This window comes from Cherax quadricarinatus, unplaced genomic scaffold, assembly GCF_038502225.1.
Source record: "Cherax quadricarinatus isolate ZL_2023a unplaced genomic scaffold, ASM3850222v1 Contig3035, whole genome shotgun sequence".
NCBI lineage: Eukaryota > Metazoa > Arthropoda > Malacostraca > Decapoda > Parastacidae > Cherax > Cherax quadricarinatus.
Genome location: NW_027198061.1, coordinates 18,995 through 42,585, shown reverse-complemented (window position 1 = coordinate 42,585; position 23,591 = coordinate 18,995). Strand labels below are relative to the sequence as shown.

General features: G+C 37.6%; 1 protein-coding gene across 2 annotated transcripts in view; it reads right to left on the bottom strand.

The window, feature by feature from the left end:
• Positions 1-797: 797 nt before the first annotated feature.
• The window catches only part of LOC138851962 (calcyclin-binding protein-like), a 34,366-nt gene continuing 11,572 nt past the window's right edge, over positions 798-23,591 (bottom strand). The window contains exons 2-7 of one of the 2 annotated variants that reach the window (XM_070081536.1): positions 22,152-22,253; positions 18,787-18,883; positions 11,188-11,284; positions 8,331-8,440; positions 2,716-2,891; positions 798-1,573 (exon numbers count right to left, since the gene is read on the bottom strand). In XM_070081536.1, the coding sequence (XP_069937637.1) occupies positions 1,496-1,573; positions 2,716-2,891; positions 8,331-8,440; positions 11,188-11,284; positions 18,787-18,883; positions 22,152-22,253 (660 nt within the window). In that variant the 3' untranslated portion in view covers positions 798-1,495. The remainder of the gene's footprint in view (positions 1,574-2,715; positions 2,892-8,330; positions 8,441-11,187; positions 11,285-18,786; positions 18,884-22,151; positions 22,254-23,591) is intronic. The other variant, XM_070081534.1, reaches the window with a different exon arrangement.

Sequence of the window (23,591 nt, the reverse complement as noted above, 5' to 3'; positions counted from 1 at the left end):
TTAATTAACATGAGAGTGAGGAGCTTTAACAAAGTGCTGCCTCATAAAATAGATAATGATCAATTACAAAACGGCCTTTCTATAAACAAAATTGAGCCCTTTACTAATTTAGGATGAAGAAGCGTCATTCAAAGATGTTTGGATTTTATTCAATGAAATGTTTGTGAACAGCACAGTGCATTATATACTACACTTAATATGCAATGCATGTTGTATACCAGTGCCTTCGTCAATATTTTAAAACAAACTATCAGGATGTAAATCTGTAGCTTCAGCTCAATCTTCACTTATGTGCATAAATTAATCATTGAAAGAACAGTAAAATAATAATAATGTACAAATAACCTGCATATAGGAGAAAGAAGCTTATAACAGTGTTTTGATCCAAATCTGCATGACCCTTGTCAGTGTAGCGCTTTTGATTATTTGATCCAACTTGGATCACTGATTAGTCACACAGTGTGACTTGTAAATAGTCTAAGTCAGACCAAAATATCATCATAATCTCCTTTCTCCTTTGTGCAGGCTATTTGTGTATTTGTTTGTCACGGTATTGTGTCTTTGGTCTTCAATTTATTTCATGGAATTAGCAACTAGCATGCTAAGTATATTATATAGCTGTATTTGTTGAGGAAATGTGTACAGTGTGCTATGTCAATGAATTTCTTTTGACCAGTAACTGGGAGGCACACCCTCTGTCTGACTTTCCTATCTCTGTTACAAAGTGCATGGTCCATATATTTTACCCGAGTCTCTCCCACAATCATTAAATTAGACTTAATTTGATAAAGTCCCTGTGCATGGAAAATATTGTTATTAATGGTATCTACTGCATCAAATGATCTTTTACTTTAACTTGTTAGTGCTGTTACTTTTTTTTTTTATCAACACATCAGCTGTTTCCCACCAAGGTGGGGGTGACCAAAAAAGTAAGAAACACTTTCATCATTACTCACTCCATCCCTGTTGGTACTTTATTTGAATAATGTTCTGGTTCCAGAGCACAATAATTCAATTTCTGTATCTTGCCAAATATTTTCAAATTTCTAAAATTCCAATAAAGATAATATTGTCTAAGTTTGCACAAATTTCTTCCACATAACTAAATATACCATACTTAATTTTTTAAAAGAAAAATCTCTAATTCAAACAAATCATAGAAACTAATCAGCTCATTTTTAAATCCATGGAATGCCACAGATTGTTATGAACAAGAATTTGAGAAAAGAGGGACTGATATGCATTGGTTGCTATGAAATACTACAATGAAATTTAATCTACACATTTATGGAAAGAAAAATTCAAAACAACAGTTTTAGAGGTCATAAAAAATTAAACATTCGCATCAAATTATGCTACAGTATGAAAATACTAAACATATACTTTTCAATCTTTTAACATGTCATGCTGTATATATTATTTTTAAAGATGTATTATATGAAATTCTATTTTTAGAAAGAAACTATTTCAACTGCATTAACAACGTATGACTTCATTAAAGGTCAAGATTTTCCAAGTCGTTTCCACCTTTCAGTGTCTTCTGCTGACTTTCGTACCACGTCTTGTTCAGCATCTGTGGGACATAAGAAGCAAAGTAGTATTACAATTATAGTCAAGCACCAAACAAGTATGGATCATACAGTACCCAGGGAATGGGGATTACTAAGACTTGAGCCAGAAAAAGGGAGAGTAGTTATAATGCCATGGATTAAGAGCCCTGCAGTCAGCAACAACAGGAGCAAGGAGCTAGTAAGTACTCCTGTATAAATTACTAAATATGAAAACAAGAAAAACTTTCTTCTTTTTTGGGGGTTACCCGGCATTGGTGGAAGATAGCTGGTGTGTTAAATAAAAAAGGTAAGCAACAATTATTAGCCACTGTTGCTAGTGAGGTATACTAGTACGTGGGACATATATTGGCAGGTGGCAGATTTGTGGGTATGAAAAACGGCCACGCTAGCTGGAGATTCGTCTGTAAAAACTTGCATTTGTGGTCACAGAGGTGCCTGTGCTAACCTTCCTATGGTGTAGAAATATACCTAGTTGGATGAATCTTATTGTGGCTAGCTGGTCTAGTGGCTAACGCGACGGGCTGGAGTTTTGAGACTCTATGACCGCGGGTTCAATCCCGGCCGGGGGTATGGTTTAGTGTGTACTAGTACTTCTGACAGGTAAAAGGTTAAGTAGCAGCAATCTGTACAAAAAGTATTATTTTTATGGGGAAGCCATAAACCCATAGGGTTCACACAGCCTATGAGAAATGGGAGGTAACCAGGTTTGATCATCTATATTTTCTGGATATCAGTTCTTCTAACTATACAAACTTATACAACCTCTCCTTATTTAACGATGGAGTGCCGTTCCTAAGACCACTTCGGTAAACAAATTCGTTGCTAAGCAAGGAGCATACTGTAATGGTAGTGGGTTTGTGTCAACCATCTTTGATATTGTTTTAATATCACCTATGCACCATTTATAACATTTTTAGTATATTTTTAAATGTTTATACAGTAGTGTACTGTATACTGTAATAAACAGAATAGAGGAAATCAGCTGTAATATACATTATTTAGGTATGCATACTGGTTAGAGACCCCGTCGTAAGTCCGAGTCGTTGGTAAATGAGTACGTTGCTAAGTGAGGAGAGGCTGTATTTAAACTGAAAATCAAACGCAAAATGATACATTCCAGGAAAAGAATTCATTTTAAACATACCTGCTTCATCTTATCATCACCTTCATCATACATCTGTTTCATGAGGTCCATCATTCCAGCATTAGGATCATCACTGTTGACCTTAGGCTTACGTGCCTCGCTTGCTCGCACATCCTCAGCAGTGACACCTGCCCACTTTTGTTGTTCGCTCTTGCATAAGAACAACACCAACATATCTGAAACACACAAAATTTTTTTTTAGCACATATACACATGCTTTTTCTCTCCTGCACACAAATGCATGTGCAAGTGCTTAAAGAGATGCACCTGCACATGGAAGCAAAATTTTTTTTACCTTACTTATTTTACTAGCTGCAGGTTTAGAGTGCTACACAATACACAAACCTGCACATAGGAGTGAGAGAGAGGCTTATGACGAACTTTTGGTCCAACTTGGACCATTTGCAAAGTCACACTGACATGTTGTCATCAGCTTCTCTCTGTGTGGGTTTGTGTATTGTTCCAGTCAAGGTATTGTGCCTTTTTGTTCTTTGTTTAGAGCATTGGTTTCCCTTGTTCTGCACAATATATGCATTCAAATAATGGCACTGAGAAAAAGGGAAATCATTTCATAACTGGTAACTAAAAAAAAGCGGTCTCGGCGATGTTTACGCATCGGCGATTTTGCCCACTTTGTGCTGAAATCCATTATATCAGGAAAGACATTTAAAGGAAATGCATATGACTATTTCCTGTATTAAAAATATTCTTTTGCTTTCCACTTTGAGATTTACTGTTATGCAGACTACTGCATTAGTGTAAAAAATGGTATAAATATTATTGCTGCACTTGTGAAAGAATATTAGACTCACCAGTTGACGAGTATTGCATTGGCACGATTTCTTGACTTTTGAAGTTTGGTAAAAATCGAACATTTCTGCTACTTTGAGCTCAATTTCAAGGTACCTTTCATTGTAAAACCAGTCAAAATCATCTCAATTTCTGTAATATGTCTTCCATTCTATAAAATGAGACCAAGAAAACTAGAATACAACAATAAATACCATACGAAAATACACTGCAAAGTCGCTGATTCATTCCAAAAAAATGGTCAAAGTGACTGTGTGCTGCAGGATTTTTTTTAGACTGTGCATTGACCACATAGACACATTCTTTCATATGAAGGCCTACCAGCTTTCTCCCACTAGATTTGAGGCCGCTAGAATTTATGCGTACTAGTACGTCAAAAACCCCTACGCGTAAGACGTACTAGTACGACCAAAACCCTCAAAGGGTTAAAGGAAATGCATATGACTATTTCCTGTAAAAAATCAAGATTTGGTAAAGGTGATTACTATAAATTTTAGTTAATCATGATTATGCAGGAAAAAGTGAACAATAATTTATGAAATACATTCTTTCACTTAGCAGTGAGGACATTCACAGGTAAGGCCTTACATGGCAGAATATAATAAGAGCCACCATGGCCCAAATCCAGAAAAGTGAACATAAAGATTCCATAACCCTTTCAGGGTCCATGCTGCATTTCTATGGCTCTGAAGCCAGGGTTCGTGCTGTATTACTATATCATGAGCTCAGCTCACAAAGATAAGCTGTGAGTGGTAAATCTGGGCCTAGATATGAGAATGCATTTATGTGGTAACTGTGCACCATATACAACAAATCCTGCAGCACACAGTGCATAATGAGAAATAACCGTGACCGTGTTTTTGGATTAAAACAGTGACTTTGCGGTGTACTTTTGTATGTTTTTTATGGTTGTATTCACAGTTTCTTGGTCTCATTAGATAGAACTGAAGATAATTTACAGAAATAAGAGATGATTTTGATTGTTTTAGTACTGAAAATAGCTTGAAATTGAGCTCAAAGTAGTGGAAATGTTTGACTTTTGCCAATGTTCATGAGTAAACAAATCACATCACACATTAGACCCATGTGGTGGGTCTAATGTGCCTTCACGAATGCGTTGATATTATTTATACATTTATTACAGTTATTATTAGCAGTTTGGAGGGATGTGTTGTGTATCTTTATACGTATATACTTCTAAACTGTTGTGTTCTGAGCACCTCTGCAAAAACAGTGATTATGTGTGAGGTGAAAGTGTTGAATGATGATGAAAGTATTTTCTTTTTGGGGATTTTCTTTCTTTTTTGGGCCACCCTGCCTCGGTGGGAGACTGCCAACTTATTGAAAAAAAAAAAATTATTACAGCATTGCATAACAGTAAATTGTCTATTTACTGGTGTGAATAAAAAATCAAAATGGAATTCTGGGTAGACGAAATAGTTGATTGGGCGATTTCTTGTGCTCAATAGATAAAATGGAACACATACTAGTGAAATAGCTAAGAATTTGGTCTAATGGAACAATAATTGGCAGAAAATAGGACTCAAAGTGGGCAAAATCGCTGATGCGTATATGTCACTAGCATAGCAAAATTCGCAAGAGCATAATTTCGTCAATTTTTTTTTTTTTAATTCATGGACCCTGTGGGGAATTTTCAGACTGGAAGTCTGGACCCTCAAGGGGTTAATGTTTAATCTGTTTGTGGTAATAAGTAAATATGGTCTTTATGCAACTGTACATTAGTTTCAGACCCCATAAGTACAGTAACTTGAGCTTCATATCTTCACTTTCCCCAAGGTCAACATTGTTCTTTATTGTTTAGATTTAGCGCTTATTCTTTTCTTACACGCAATACTTCGTACAGTATTTCATTTTCTTGTAATTTATAAGACAGGGTGAATACCTGTTTCTGTACAGATGTGTATTAGAAACCAGGCTGTACAACTTGTTTCAAGACAAGATTATGATGGATGGATTTATGAAGGATGAGGTTAATCATAGAACTGATGAGGGAAAAAAGGCGAGTGGTGCGTTGAGGTATATGTGGAGTCAAAAAACGTTATCTATGGAGGCAAAGAAGGGAATGTATGAAAGTATAGTAGTACCAACACTCTTATATGGATGTGAAGCTTGGGTGGTAAATGCAGCAGCGAGGAGACAGTTGGAGGCAGTGGAGATGTCCTGTCTAAGGGCAATGTGTGGTGTAAATATTATGCAGAAAATTCGGAGTGTGGAAATTAGGAGGTGTGGAGTTAATAAAAGTATTAGTCAGAGGGCAGAAGAGGGGTTGTTGAGGTGGTTTGGTCATTTAGAGAGAATGGATCAAAGTAGAATGACATGGAAAGCATATAAATCTATAGGGGAAGGAAAGAGGGGTAGGGGTCGTCCTCGAAAGGGTTGGAAAGAGGGGGTAAAGGAGGTTTTGTGGGCAAGGGGCTTGGACTTCCAGCAAGCGTGCATGAGCGTGTTAGATAGGAGTGAATGGAGATGAATGATACTTGGGACCTGACGATCTGTTGGAGTGTGAGCAGGGTAATATTTAGTGAAGGGATTCATGGAAACCGGTTATTTTCATATAGTCGGACTTGAGTCCTGGAAATGGGAAGTACAATGCCTGCACTTTAAAGGAGGGGTTTGGGATATTGGCAGTTTGGAGGGATATGTTGTGTATCTTTATACGTATATGCTTCTAAACTGTTGTATTCTGAGCACCTCTGCAAAAGCAGTGATAATGTGTGTGTGGTGAAAGTGTTGAATGATGATGAAAGTATTTTCTTTTTGGGGATTTTCTTTCTTTTTTGGGTCACCCTGCCTCGGTGGGAGACGACCGACTTGTTGGAAAAAAAAAAAAAAAATAAATAAATAAATAAATTTGAACTAACAATTACAGTGGACCCCCGGTTCACGTCATTAATCCGTTCCTGAGAGCTCATCGTAAAGCAAGATTATCGGAAAGCGAATCAATTTTCCCCATAAGAAATAATGGAAATCAAATTAATCCGTGCAAGACACCCAAAAGTATGAAAAAAAAACTTTTACCACATGAAATATTAAGTTTAATGCAAAAGAATAATTACAATAGCAATAATAAAAATAGAATAAACACAATAGAATAATTGACACTTACCTTTAATGAAGATCTGGTGATGATTGATGGGATGGGAGGAGGGGAGAGTGTTGAAGTATTTAATGTTTAGAAGGGTAATCCCCCTCCATTAGGACTTGAGGTAGCAAGTCCTTTTCTGGGGTTACTTCCCTTCTTCTTTTAATGCCACTAGGACCAGCTTGAGAGTCACTGCTTCTGTCGCACAACATATCTGTCCATAGAGACCTGTACCTCTCGTCCTTTATGACTTTCCTAAAGTGGTTCACAACATTGTCAGTGTACATGTTGCCAACACGGCTTGCAGTAGCTGTGTCAGGGTGATTTTCATCAAAAAAGGTTTACACTTCAAGCCACTTTGCACACATTTCCTTAATTTCAATAGTCATTAGCACCCTTGGTCTCGATGGGTTGGCACTAGAAGCTTTCTTGGGGCCCATGTTGACTTATTTTGCAGAAGCAAGCACCAAAAACAGTGATAATATGGATAATATAGAATGTACTGAATGTATCCTTAGATGCACGCACACTGGCTGGCTTGTAAACACTGGACAAGTCTCGAATGAATCGTATCGCATACCGGGTTTTGTAACGGGAACCGAGGCAAATTTTTTGCAATATAAATGCTTCGGATACCGTATTTATCGGATACCGATGGCTTCGCGAACCGGGGGTCCACTGTAGATGGTAATGTACTTTGTATTCAGGATTACTTACAATACTAATATGAAGCTGTCAGTAAAACTGGTTAGTAACAGGCATAAAATTCTTGGAGAACTAAGAACTCAGTCAAACCGATGACCCCTTTTCACATACTATACAGAGTACAATTTACCAAAATGTTGCAGAGCTTTTTTTTTTTTTTTTTTTAGTGCTACAGGTAAGTGTGTGTGTTTGATAGGAGTGAATGAAGATGAATGGTTTTTGGGACTTAACGAGCTGTTGGAGTGTAAGCAGGGTAATATTTTGTGAAGAAATTCAGGAAAACTGGTTAGCCGGACCTGAGTCCTGGAGATGGGAGGTACAATGCCCGCAATTTAAAGGAAGGGTTTGGGATATTTGCTGTTTGGAGTGACATCTGAACTGTCATATCTGTGTGCCTCTGCAAAGATAGTGGTTATGTGTGAATGATGGTGAAAGTGTTTCTTGCTTTTTTGGGTCACCCGCCTTGGTGGGAGACAGCCAGTGTGTTGGGGAAAAAAATATAGTATATACGTATTGCATGTAATTTATTTTATTTATTATTATTATTAACACATCGGCCGTTTCCCACTGAGGCAGAGTGGCCCAAAAAAAAAAGAAAAACTTTCGTCATCATTTGCTCCATTACTGTCTTGCCAGAGGCACCCTCACAACAGTTACGAGGTTTGACTAATAAGGCTAATTAAATTAAGCTTACCGATTCCAAATACAGATTGTAATCACAAAAGTTTTTGGTATTTTGCAAGTCAGAAAACAGATACAATAGCTTATGACATAATTCTTAGTCAAAAGAAAACCAAAGTTAGATCTAACTTCGTTTAAAAAAACAAAGGGGTACTACATAGAGGTGCATCTGGAATGATATCCTTATGAGAATCATAAATATTTATGCAAGTAAAATTGATTTTTCAGAGACCAAAACGGTTACCATTTTTCATCAATTTGCTAATTAAAAACCAAGCCAAAAGACATTGTATATGAATAAAACATTAAAACTAACCTGTTTTAACCTTGTGATAGCTGGCATCTGGCTTAATATTCTTGGCAAGATTAGTAATGTTAAGTTGGTAATTCTTGCCATCCAGCTCCTGGACCAGTACCTGTACACTTCTGCAAATATATAAAAAAAAAAAAATCATGAAAATTAGTTCAGTAATTTATAGCAAAAAATCTATTCAGTTATCTGTACAGCACCTCTTTTCATGGATCCAAACCTCACCTTCCCCAACATCACCTGACCTGACCTGACCCTCACTTTATATACTAGTGATTCTGTATATTCCTTGTACTTGATAAAGTCCCCCAGTGGATGAAACGTAAAAATACAAGGTTCTTCTTTGCTACATGTGCCTTTATACTACCACTTGTCAGCTAACAGCCATATATCTTATCCAAATAAACATTTGCCCCCAGTCTTTAGTTTGCTGACGATGGCTTCAGTCTGAAAATACATACGCAGTGCTTTTCTGTTTTGTTTACATTCTGGTTCATTTATAGCATAAAAGAAATAGGTATATAAAGTGGTAAACAAATTCTACAGTACACAAAGAAGGTTTTTGAAAAGTAGTAGTAAGTGTGAAGTGATAGATTCTACTGTATCATAAAGATTAAACAGAAAAATATGATGAATGTAAGATTGAAATTGGAATTACTTATTTTGGATAGAATGATAAACAAGTTGCAAAGTGGATAAACAGCCCTTAACAATATGAACAATTAGTTTAAAAAAAGGGGTTTGGGATATTGGCAGTTTGGAGGGATATGTTGTGTATCTTTATACATATATGCTTCTAAACTGTTGTGTTCTGAGTGCCTCTGCAAAAACAGTGATTATGTGTGAGTGAGGTGAAAGTGTTGAATGATGATGAAAGTATTTTCTTTCTTTTCAGGTCACCCTGCCTCGGTGGGAGATGGCCAACTAGCTAAAAAAAATATATAGTTACTACATCAGTATAAAAAAAAAAAAAAAAAAAAAAAATACTATATGATCCACACCTAGAGTCTGGAAGTGGAAAAATACAGTAACCACACTAAAGGATTGGTGGGGAAGTTGTAGTTTGGAAGGTAATTTGAAATGTGATATCTGCATTTCTAGAAAAACAGCTAGACAATGGATAACACCATTTTTCGTTCTTTGGGTCACTGTCCTTGTGAAAACTGGCTATTTAACCCTTTCACTGTTGGGGTCGTATTAGTACAGCTTACAAGCCAGTAGAAAAATAACCTGCACATAGAAGAGAGGAGCTTCTATGTGCAGGTCCAAGTCGGACCGAAAGGTCATCGTAAGCTCCTCCCTCCTATGTGCGGGTTATTTGTGTATTGTTTCAGTCATGGCATTGTGCCTTTTTGTTATTTACAAGCCAGTGTTGGTGCCATATTAATACCCCACAACGCTAGTGGCTTCAAATCTAGCGGGAGAAAGCTGGCAGACCTACACATGTGAGAATGGGTCTGTGTGGTCAGTGTGTGCAGTATATAAAAAATCCTGCAGTACACAGTGCACAACGAGAAAAAAAAAAAACTCCAACCGTGTTTTTGGTTTAAAATGCCAACTTTGAGGTGTATTTTCATATGGTAATTATGGTTATATTCTTGTTTTCTTGGTATCATTTGATAGAATAGAATGGAAGATCTATTACAGAAATAGAGATAATTTTGATTGGTTTCACGATGAAAAGTACCTTGAAATTGAGCTCAAAGTAGCGGAAATGTTCAATTTTTGATGATGTTCAAGAGTAAACAAATGACGTCACAGTCCAATACATGTCCAACTGACAAGTCTAATATGCAGTCACAAATGGGTTGACACTGTTTATACAATTACTATAATCCAGTAGTCTGCACAACAGTAAATCTTCTATTTTTTGTGTGAATAAAATTTCAAAATAGAAAGCAAGAGTAATATAAGAGGGTCCTGGAGATGTGACTGATGAACAGAGAAAATGTTATTTAAGTGCCAGGAATGTCCACACTGTTTATTCTGGACCCTATTTTGAAATTGGCATCTTTTGAAATGTGTGTGAAATTGACCAAATTGCCAAATTCTGACCACTTTATTGGGTAGTTGAAATTCGTAAACGGGGGGTTTCCTGTACTCAATCTATAGAACAAATGGAATTCTAGTGATATAGCTATGAGTTTGGTCAACTGGAACAATGGAATTGGCCGAAAACAAGGCTCAAAGTGGGCGAAATTGGTGATGCGTATATATCACCAAGACGATTAACTTTGCAAGAGTGTAATTCCATAAGTTTTCCATCAAATTTCGTACTTTTAGAGTCATTACCATCAGAAAAAGATTCTTTATCATTTCATAAGAAAATAATTTTTTATGTTTTTTTGAGAATTCTTCGACACTGAGCAGGGGTCTTGAGTGTGAAAGGGTTAAAGTAAATATCAAATCATAACACTATAATATACCAACTAGCTTATCTAAATACTTATTATAGAAGAAAAATAAAGAAAAATATTTAGTTTGGACATCCAAGTGTATGTGAGCGTGCTTGACAGCAGTGGAGGCATGTGGTTTTTATGACAATGTGCTGTTGGAGCATGAGCAAGGTAAGTTACGAAGGAAATCAGGGAAACCAGTTACCTAGACTGGAGTCCTGGAGGTGAGAGGTACAATGCATGTACTTTGAAGGAAGGGTGGATATATTACAGTTTAGAGAGGCATCTGAGCTGCTATGTTGACCCACCTCCGGCATGACAGTGATAAAGCAAGTGATGGTGAGTGTGTCTTCATTTTTGGGTCAACCTACCTCATTGGGAGATAGCCAGGGTGTAAAAAAAAATCAGCTTTATTGCATAATAAAATAAAGAATAATTAAAAATAAGAAAAATACAATGGTTTTTACCTTTTTCCAAATGTTGTTGTAACTGCATCCTTCTGCAAGCTTTGAACATTCTTCAGAGTGATGTATAACTTCATAAATTTGTCTGACTGATCCCATGCTAAAAACACAAATACTTTTAATACATTAAAATAAAATACCTAGCGTGCCTGTGGCAGTAAAATGCAAGGCGACCACATAGGTTCGTCAATAATTTTCTGAAAATATGGTTACGAGAGTATGTTACATTCATTAAACACTACTACATAAAAACGTTAAAGATAACTAATAAAATTAATTCCTTCACTGGGAAGTGAGGGCATAAATCTATAAACCATATATGCCATTTTTTCCAGGTATGATTAGACAGAGCAAATATCACTCCAGGTAAATATTAGGGAAAGACGAAGTTAGAACTGGCTTACTTATTCAAGGTTACTTTTTAACACATTTTAATACAAACAATTGACAGCAACTGACACTTAATAATTTTGCCTTATAATTTTAGGGAAACTAATAATTCTTAACCCTTTCAGGGTTTCGGCCATATTAGTACGACTTACGCACCAGGGTTTGTGACGTGCTAGTACAGTGGACCCTCGCATAACGATCACCTCCGAATGCGACCAATTATGTAAGTGTATTTATGTAAGTGCGTTTGTACGTGTATGTTTGGGGGTCTGAAATGGACTAATCTACTTCACAATATTCCTTATGGGAACAAATTCAGTCAGTACTGGCACCTGAACATACTTCTGGAGTGAAAAAATATCGTTAACCAGGGGTCCACTGTACGCCTAAATTCTAGCGCCCTCAAATCTAGTGAGAGAAAGCTGATAGGCCTACATATGAAAGAATGGGTCTATGTGGTCAGTGTGCGCGGTATAAAAAAAAATCCTGCAGCACACAGTGCGTAATGAAGGAAAAAAAACTTTGTGTTTTTGGATTAAAACAGCGACTTTGCACTGTATTTTCGTATGGTATTTATTATTGTATTCTAGTTTTCCTGGTCTCATTTTATAGAATGGAAGACATATTACAGAAATTGAGATGATTTTGACTGGTTTTACAAAGAAAACTACCCTGAAATTGCGCTCAAAGTAGCAGAAATGTTCGATTTTTACCAAAGTTCAAAAGTAAACAAATCATGCTATGCGTTCAATACACGTCAACTAGTGAGTCTAACATTCTTTCACAAGTGCACTGATATTATTTATACCATTTCTACACTAATGCAGTAGTCTGCATAACAGTAAATCTTCTATTTTTTTTTGTGAGAATAAAAATTCAAAGTGGAAAGCAGAAGAATGTAAGAGGGGCATAGGGACGTACCTAATGAACAGAGGAAATGTTATTTTAGTGCCAGGAATGTCTTTCTTGTTTATTCTGGACCCTATTCGGAAATTGGCATCTTTTGAAATTTGTGTGAAATTGGCAAAATTGCTAAATTCTGACCACTGTATTGGATAGCTGAAATCGGTAAATGGGTGTTTTCTTGTACTCATTCGATAGAAAGAATGGAGTTCTAGCGAAATAGTTATGATTTCTGTCGACAAGTACACTGGAATTGGCTGAAAATAGGGCTCAAAGTGGGCAAAATTGCCGATGCGTAAACATCATCGAGACTCCTAACTTCGTGAGAGCATAATCCGTAAGTTTTCCATCAAATTTCATACTTTTGGTGTCATTATGATCGGGAAAAGATTCTCTATTTTTTCATAAGAAAAGGGAGAGGGCCTATCGACCCTGAAAGGGTTAAAAGTGAGAGTTGACCAAACAAAAGTTGGCTTCCAGACTAATTCCAGAATTGAAAGGAATGCCTATGGCACCTTGACCTCTCATAACCCTAAACCCACAAATCAAAAGGTTCAATCTATGACTTTATATCTTAACCATCAAGACCTTAAGACATTACATTTAAGAATGTAATCTTCACATTCAGCAACAGTCCACTGTTCAACAAAATAGTATAATTTATTTTTTCCATCATACTGCATTTTTTTTTTTTCAACAAGTCGGCCGTCTCCCACCGAGGCAGGGTGACCCAAAAAAGAAAGAAAATCCCCAAAAAGAAAATACTTTCATCATCATTCAACACTTTCACCACACTCACACATTATCACTGTTTTTGCAGAGGTGCTCAGAATACAACAGTCTAGAAGCATACACATATAAAGATACACAACATATCCCTCCAAACTGCCAATATCCCAAACCCCTCCTTTAAAGTGCAGGCATTGTACTTCCCATTTCCAGGACTCAAGTCCGACTATATGAAAATAACCGGTTTCCCTGAATCCCTTCACTAAATATTACCCTGCTCACACTCCAACAGATCGTCAGGTCCCAAGTATCATTCATCTCCATTCACTCCTATCTAACACGCTCATGCACGCTTGCTGGAAGTCCAAGCCCCTCGCCCACAAAACCTCCTTTACCCCCTCTTTCCAACCCTTTCGAGGATGACCCCTACCCCTCTTTCCTTCCCCTATAGATTTATATGCTTTCCATGTCATTCTACCTTGATCCATTCTCTCTAAATGACCAAACCACCTCAACAACCCCTCTTCTGCCCTCTGACTAATGCTTTTATTAACTCCACACCTTCTCCTAATTTCCACACTCCGAATTTTCTGCATAATATTTACACCACACATTGCCCTTAGACAGGACATCTCCACTGCCTCCAACCGTCTCCTAGCTGCTGCATTTACCACCCAAGCTTCACATCCATATAAGAGTGTTGGTACTACTATACTTTCATACATTCCCTTCTTTGCCTCCATAGATAACGTTTTTTGACTCCACATATATCTCAACGCACCACTCACCTTTTTTCCCTCATCAATTCTATGATTAACCTCATCCTTCATAAATCCATCCGCCGACACGTCAACTCCCAAGTACCTGAAAACATTCACTTCTTCCATACTCCTCCTCCCCAATTTGATATCCAATTTTTCTTTATCTAAATCATTTGATACCCTCATCACCTTACTCTTTTCTATGTTCACTTTCAACTTTCTACCTTTACACACATTCTCAAACTCATCCACTAACCTTTGCGATTTTTCTTTAGAATCTCCCATAAGCACAGTATCATCAGCAAAAAGTAACTGTGTCAATTCCCATTTTGAATTTGATTCCCCATAATTTAATCCCACCCCTCTCCCGAACACCCTAGCATTTACTTCTTTTACAACCCCATCTATAAATATACATATTAAACAACCATGGTGACATTACACATCCCTGTCTAAGACCTACTTTTACCGGGAAGTATTCTCCCTCTCTTCTACACACCCTAACCTGAGCCTCACTATCCTCATAAAAGCTCTTTACAGCATTTAGTAACTTACCACCTATTCCATATACTTGCAACATCTGCCACATTGCTCCTCTATCCACTCTATCATATGCATTTTCTAAATCCATAAATGCAATAAAAACTTCCCTACCTTTATCGAAATACTGTTCACATATATGCTTCAATGTAAACACTTGATCTACACATCCCCTACCCACTCTGAAGCCTCCCTGCTCATCCTCAATCCTACATTCTGTCTTACCTCTAATTCTTTCAATTATAACCCTACCGTATACTTTTCCTGGTATACTCAGTAAACTTATTCCTCTATAATTTTTACAATCTCTTTTGTCCCCTTTCCCTTTATATAAAGGGACTATACATGCTCTCCGCCAATCCCTAGGTACCTTCCCCTCTTTCATACATTTATTAAACAAAAGTACCAACCACTCCAACACTATATCCCCCCCCTGCTTTTAACATTTCTGTCATGATCCCATTAGTTCCAGCTGCTTTACTCCCTTTCATTCTACGTAATGCCTCACGTACCTCCACCACACTTACATTCTGCTCTTCTTCACTCCTAAAAGATGGTATACCTCCCTGGCCAGTGCATGAAATTACCGCCTCCCTTTCTTCCTCAACATTTAAAAGTTCCTCAAAATATTCTCGCCATCTACCTAATACCTCCCTCTCCCCATCTACTAACTCCCCTACTCTGTTTTTAACTGACAAATCCATACTTTCCTTAGGCTTTCTTAACTTGTTTAACTCACTCCAAAATTTTTTCTTATTTTCATTAAAATTTCTTGACAGTGCCTCTCCCACTCTATCATCTGCTCTCCTTTTGCACTCTCTCACCACTCTCTTCACCTTTCTTTTACTCTCCATATACTCTGCTCTTCTTATAACACTTCTGCTTTGTAAAAACCTCTCATAAGCTACCTTTTTCTCTTTTATCACACCCTTTACTTCATCATTCCACCAATCACTCCTCTTTCCTCCTGCCCCCACCCTCCTATAACCACAAACTTCTGCCCCACATTCTAATACTGCATTTTTAAAACTATTCCAACCCTCCTCAACCCCCCCACTACTCATCTTTGCACTAGCCCATCTTTCTGCCAATAGTCACTTATATCTCGCCAGAACTTCCTCCTCCCTTAGTTTATACACTTTCACCTCCCTCTTACTTGTTGTTGCCACCTTCCTCTTTTCCCATCTACCTCTTACTCTAACTGTAGCTACAACTAAATAATGATCCGATATATCAGTTGCCCTTCTATAAACATGTACATCCTGGAGCCTACCCGTCAACCTTTTATCCACCAATACATAATCTAACAAACTACTTTCATTACGTGCTACATCATGCCTTGTATGTTTATTTATCCTCTTTTTCATAAAATATGTATTACTTAATACCAAATTTCTTTCTACACATAGCTCAATTAAAGGCTCCCCATTTACATTTACCCCTGGCACCCCAAATTTACCTACTACTCCCTCCATAACATTTTTACCCACTTTAGCATTGAAATCCCCAACCACCATTACTCTCACACTTGATTCAAAACTCCCCACGCATTCACTCAACATTTCCCAGAATCTCTCTCTCTCCTCTACACTTCTCTCTTCTCCAGGTGCATACACGCTTACTATAACCCACTTTTCACATCCAATCTTTATTTACTCCACATAATCCTTGAATTTATACATTTGTAGTCCCTCTTTTCCTGCCATAGCTTATCCTTCAACATTATTGCTACTCCTTCTTTAGCTCTAACTCTATTTGAAACCCCTGACCTAATCCCATTTATTCCTCTCCATTGAAACTCTCCCACCCCCCTCAGCTTTGTTTCACTTAAAGCCAGGACAACCAGTTTCTTCTCATTCATAACATCCACAATCATCTCTTTCTTATCATTTGCACAACATCCACGCACATTCAGACTTCCCACTTCGACAATTTTCTTCTTCTTATTCTTTTTAGTAATCTTTACAGGAAAAGGGGTTACTAGCCCATTGTTCCCGGCATTTTAGTTGACTTTTACAACACGCATGGCTTACGGAGGAAAGATTCTTATTCCACTTCCCCATGGATATAAAAGGAAAAGTAATAACACCAAGAACTATTAAGATAAAATCAAAGAAAACTCAGATGAGTGTGTATAAATAAACGTGTACATGTATGTGCAGTGTGACCTAAGTGTAAGTATAAGTAGCAAGACATGCCTGTAATCTTGCATATTTATGAGACAGACAAAAGACACCAGCAATCCTACCATCATGTAAAACAATTACAGGCTTTCGTTTTACACTCACTTGGCAGAACGGTAGTACCTCCCTGGGTGGTTGCTGTCTACCAGCCTACTACCTCAAATTACCTTGGATCTCCTTGAAAAGCTTTATCCTTAAAAATCACCATAAAAATGAAGGTTATTATAAATAATATTATGACATTACTACTGAGTATGACCAAAATTTTCCAATATTTACTTTGTAGCAACATTTCTAAAACTATTAAATACAGTGGACCCTCGACCAACGCTGGTATCGTCTAACATTAAATCTGACCAGCGATACATTTTAATGCAAAAATTTTGCCTCGACTAGCGCTAAAAAACTCGACCAACGAGATTCGCTCCATCCGAGACACATCCACTTGTGGCCAGTGTTTACAAGCCAGCCAGCCACCGCGGTCCCATCCAAACATACAATCAGAACATTTCATATTATCACAGCGTTTTTAGTGACTGCACCTGCAAAATAAGTCACCATGGGCCCCAAGAAAGCTTCTAGTGCCAACCCTACAGCAAAAAGGGTTAGAATTACTATGGATATGAAGAAAGAGATCATTGCTAAGTATGAAAGTGGAGTACATGTCTCCGAGCTGGCCAGGTTGTACACAAAACCCCAATCAACCATCGCTACTATTGTGGCCAAGAAAACGGCAATCAAGGAAGCTATTTTTGCCAAAGGTGCAACTATGTTTTCGAAACTGAGATTGCAAGTGATAGAAGATGTTGAGAGACTGTTATTGGTGTGGATAAACAAAAAACAGATAGCGATCATATGTGAAAAGGCTAGGAAATTGCATGACGATTTAATTAGAAAAAATGCCTGCAACTACTGGTGATGCGAGTGAATTTATGGCCAGCAAAGGTTGGTTTGGGAGATTTAAGAATCATAGTGGCATACGTAGTGTGATAAGGCATGGTGAGGCTGCCAGTTCGGACCAAAAAGCGGCTGAAAAATATGTGCAGGAATTCAAGTAGTACATAAACAGTGAAGAACTGAAACCTGAACAAGTGTTTAATTGTGACGAAACAGGCCTGTTTTGGAAGAAAATGCCAAGCAGGACCTACATTACTCAGGAGGAAAAGGCACTCCCAGGACATAAGCCTATGAAAGACAGGCTTACTCTGTTGACGTGTGCTAATGCTAGTGGTGATTGCAAAGTGAAGCCTTTATTGGTGTATCACTCTGAAGCTCCCAGTGTGTTCAGGAAAAACAATGTCCTCAAGGACTTGACACCTCAAGTCCTAATGGAAGAGGATTCCCCTTCTAAACACTAACACCATCAACACTCTCCCCTCCTCCCATCCCATCAATCATCACCAGATCTTCAATAAAGGTAAATGTCATGTAACTGTGCATATCTTCTTCAGTTTGTGTGTATTAAAATTAATATTTCATGTGGTAAAAAATTTTTTTTTCAATACTTTGGGGTGTCAGGAACGGATTAATTTGATTTCCATTATTTCTTATGGGGAAAATTAACTCGACTAATGATAATTTTGATTAACGATGAGCTCTCAGGAACGGATTAATATCGTTGGTCGAGGGTCCACTGTACTGTGAAAGTGTTTATTGACTTGTGTCATTACAGGTATTTAAACTGTACCACATTACAGTATTCATAATAATTTCCCTGTACTCCCTCATATCTATGAGACAAGTGTAAGACCTTGCTCTGAACTTATACCATCCTATCATAAAACACTTAAACCTGCTTGAACATATCAATGTACATAAAATAAAAAAATATGAAAAGAAAGGGTCTCAAGAGATCATAAAATAAACTAGAAATGAATGTTGAAGAATAAGGCAGTTCTAAAAATTAAAGACAAGGCACCAAACTTATTTAAAAATCTGAAGTAAAAATAACTAAATTATACATATTTTTTTTAAAGTCTCAGCTATTAAACAAAAGCTGTATGTTCTAATGTACAGTACAGTACAATACACATACTTTTACACAGCCCAAAAAATAAAATATGCCTAATGCAGTGCCCAGCATTACTACAACTTACAGTAATTTCTGATATTGACAGTGTAAATACTGCTTGAAGCAGGTTTGGGTTTTTGTTCACTGTGCTTTAAAACCGCTGCTTCTTGAAGTTGTGTAACCTGAAAAAAAAAAAAAAATGAAAATCAAACCTACAAGATTCCAGCAGAAGTACATTTTTAAAATTAATAATCTGCAAGCTAAAAAGTCAACTTAATGGAGTAAAGAAATATGGAAAGTTGGTATGTAATATGAGAAATTAAGCAACGCTTTACATTAATCCTTAAACGGTCCAAACAGATCGACATTCAAATTCGAAGTGCTACAAAAGTAGATCTACTTCTTTTTTTACATATTTTCAAATATAACAAAAAAAAAAAAATGTATATAAAAGTTTTTTTACACGTTTTCAAATGTAAAACAAAAAAGAAGATCTACATTTTTTTACATACTTTCAGATGTTGAAAAAACGCATATATACGTTTGGACCGTTTAAGGGTTAAATTATTAATCTTCTTCCTGTAAAAACAAGGCAAGAAATATATCCTGAACAAATGTAATAGTATTCAAGTGGGTAGACATGTTCCCGCTAGTGCTGTCTTATAGCCAGGTTGCAATGGCTCTGAAGGCCTATGGGTCATCAACAGCCTTGCTGATTAGGCTGCCATTGAGGAAGTTTGTCCTCAGGACAAGCTGAGAGCAATTCAAAAACATGTCTTGAAACAAGTCACACTGAGACAAGGGTGTGGCAGTAGTCAAAAATAAAAAAAATCACCGAGGCAGCGTAAGCAAAGAAATCCCCCTCTATGATTTTCATTTATAGTAAAAATAAAACACATTTATGAGTTCTTGTTTCTAGAGAGACTTTATAGCTTAAATGTTCATAAACAACATCTCATTTAACATTAAAAAATGAAATCAGATAAAATTTAAAAATATTAATATAATTTCAGAAATCTTAAACACAGCACATTATACAGTGGACCCCCGCATAGCGACCTTAATCCGTGCAAGAGGGCTGGCTGTTATGCGAAATGTTCGGTATGTGAATGAATTTTCCCCATAAGAAATAATGGAAATAAAATTAATCCGTGCAAGACACCCAAAAGTATGAAAAAAAATTTTTTTTACCACAAAAAAATGTTAATTTTAGTACACACAAACTGAAAAAGGCATGCACAATTACATGACACTTACTTTTATTGAAGATCTGGTGATGATTGATGGGATGGGAGGAGGGGAGAGAGAGTGTTAGTGTTTAGAAGGGGAATCCCCTTCCATTAAGACTTGAGGAGGCAAGTCCTTTTCTGGGGTTACTTCCCTTCTTCTTTTAATGCCACTAGGACCAGCTTCAGAGTCACTGGACTTCTTTCGCACAACATATCTGTCCATAGTGGCCTGTACCTCTCGTTCCTTTATGATTTGTCTAAAGTGGTTCACAACATTGTCATTGTAACAGTCACCAGCACGGCTTGCAATAGCTGTGTGAGGGTGATTTTCATCAAAAAAGGTTTGCACTTCAAGCCATTTTGCACACATTTCCTTAATCTTTGAAGTAGGCAATTCCTTCAATTTCTCTCTCCCCTCCTTTGAACCAGTTTCCGCAGGTCTGGCCTCTTGCTCTTGAAGTTGATCTATCAGCTCATCAGTGGTTAGTTCTTCATTGTCCTCCTCCACCAACTCTTCCACATCATCCCCACTAACCTCCAACCCCAAGGACTTCCCCAATGCCACAATTGATTCCTCAAGTGGTATACTCCTCTCAGGGTTAGCCTCAAACCCTTCAAAATCCCTTTTGTCTACACATTCTGGCCACAGTTTCTTCCAAGCAGAGTTCAAGGTTCTCTTAGTCTCTCCCTCCCAAGCCTTACCTATAAGGTTTACACAATTGAGGATATTAAAGTGATCCTTCCAAAACTCTTTTAGAGTCAATCGAGTGTCTGTGGTCACTTCAAAGCACTTTTGAAACAGAGCTTTTGTGTACAGTTTCTTGAAGTTGGAAATGACCTGCTGGTCCATGGGCTGCAGGAGAGGAGTGGTATTAGGAGGCAAAAACTTCACCTTAATGAAGCTCATGTCCCCATAAAGTCGCTCTGCCACGTCTGTAGGATGACCAGGGGCATTGTCTAACACCAGGAGGCACTTAAGTTCTAATTTCTTTTCAGTTAGGTAATCTTTGACATTGGGGGCAAATGCATGGTGTAACCAGTTATAGAAAAAGTCCCTAGTGACCCATGCCTTACTGTTTGATCTCCACAGCACACACAAATTATCCTTGAGGACATTCTTTTGCCTGAACGCTCTGGGAGTTTCAGAGTGATACACTAATAAAGGCTTAACTTTGCAATCACCACTAGCATTGGCACACATCAACAAAGTAAGCCTGTCTTTCATAGGCTTATGTCCTGGGAGTGCCTTTTCCTCCTGAGTAATGTAGGTCCTGCTTGGCATTTTCTTCCAGAACAGGCCTGTTTCATCACAATTAAACACTTGTTCAGGTTTCAGTCCTTCAGTTTCTATGTACTCCTTGAATTCCTGCACATATTTTTCAGCCGCTTTGTGGTCCGAACTGGCAGCCTCACCATGCCTTATCACACTATGGATGCCACTACGCTTCTTAAATCTCTCAAACCAACCTTTGCTGGCCTTAAATTCACTCACATCATCACTAGTTGCAGGCATTTTTTTAATTAAATCCTAATGCAACTTCCTAGCCTTTTCACATATGATCGCTTGAGAGACGCTATCTCCTGCTAGCTGTTTTTCATTTATCCACACCAATAAGAGTCTCTCAACATCTTCCATCACTTGCGATCTTTGTTTCGAAAACACAGTTAAACCTTTGGCAAGAACAGCTTCCTTGATTGCCGTTTTCTTGGCCACAATAGAAGAGATGGTTGATTTGGGTTTCTTGTACAACCTGACCAGGTTGGTGATACGCACTCCACTTTCATACTTATCAATGATCTCTTTCTTCATTTCTATAGGAATTCTAACCCTTATTGCTGTAGGGTTGGAACTAGAAGCTTTCTTGGGGCCCATGGTCACTTATTTTCCAGAAACAGCACCGAAAACACTGTAATAATACGAAATATTCCGATTGTATGCTTGAATGTTACCGCGGAGGCTGGCTGGTAAACAATGCCACCGGCGGAACATATGAGGCTGGCTCAGGCCGCACATTGGACGCGTCTTGGACGAAGGCCGCTGAGCGGGTTTTTGGGCGCTATGCGGGGCAAAATTTTAGCGATCAAAGCGTCCGCTATGCGGATTGTTCGTTATGCAAGGCATCCGTTATGCGGGGGTCCACTGTACTCAAGTTAACAGATACTGTATAGATATACATACATATAAAAAGATAATTAAAAGGGCTACACACTACAATCTCACCTCAATCTCCAATTTTCGTAGTTCTTGTGAAAGAATATCCTGAATCCGTTTTCGAGTGGCAGAGGCCACTAATGTGCGTAGTTCTTCAACATCTTTCAGGACCTGCAAACAAAAATACCCATATTTAGGCATACCATGTAAACCAAATACATATACCAATACAGCAGTATGGAGTGAAAAAAAAATTAAAAGTAAAATGTAACAAAGTCACAAACAAATGAATTATTAAAACTAGGATTAATTTTCTTCAAGCCAACAAATAGTGGAACTAATTCGACTATAAAATACCCTTGACCTTATATTCACAAATACTACTGTAATGAAGATCTAATACAGTGGACCCCCGGTTTACGATCACCTCCCAATGCGACCAATTATGTAAGTGTATTTATGTAAGTGCGTTCGTACATGTATGTTTGAGGGTCTGAAATGGACTAATCTAATTCACAATATTCCTTATGGGAACAAATTCGGTCAGTACTGGCACCTGAACATACTTCTGTTATGAAATAATATCGTAAACCAGGGGTCCACTGTATAACTGTATTAAATAAAGCCAACTCGATAACAACCTAACACCTTACACCATCACCCTTTTGCTTGCATAACATTCATCTGTCGAGTATCCTACACCTTCACTTGTAATGCAGCTTACACACTGGTCTTGACCAGCAAAAAAGCAGTCATGAGCATGTATTCAACTTTCAACAATAAAGATGTACATTAACTGGGATTAAACAAATCATAACTTTACTGAAACATACCAGGAAGATGACATGAATATAAACTGAAACAAGTCTCAAGAAAAGACCAAGACTCACACATTCTCAGGAGCAAAGAGAAATATAGTGGTTAGATAAAAATAAATCACCGAGATAAAACTGAAAGCATATATAGAGTCCAGGAGAGGGTGAAAAAAATAAAGCCACTTATGAAATTGAAAGAAACTCAAAATACCTTTACTCATAGACAAAATCCAAGGCAAACACCACATCTAGAATTGGGCCCTTGTTTAAAGGAGATGGAGCTAACACTGATGATTTTAGATTTTGCCACCGAAGTGGCTAGTTTATTGTGCACCCCATATCCATCCTGTGGACGGTAGCGCGAGAGCATATGGATACACAAAAGGCCTAGGAACTAGGCCCCAAAGGGTTAACAGGAATACATATGGATTTATATCTACATATCTATAGTTCACTTATCTGTTACAAGCAAATTTAGGAAATTTGCTTAGTATATCTGGTATCTTATTTTCATTAATAAGATATCTTGACATGTCACATAGGTTATTATACTGTCTGTCTCTGTATTCCTCAATAAGTGGACAATTAAGCACATAGTGTTCAAGAGAGTGACCATATGCCTGATCACATAATTTACATTTAGTTTGATCATCATCTGTGTGTCTCCCAAACTGCCAGAAGTACTTGTAACCAA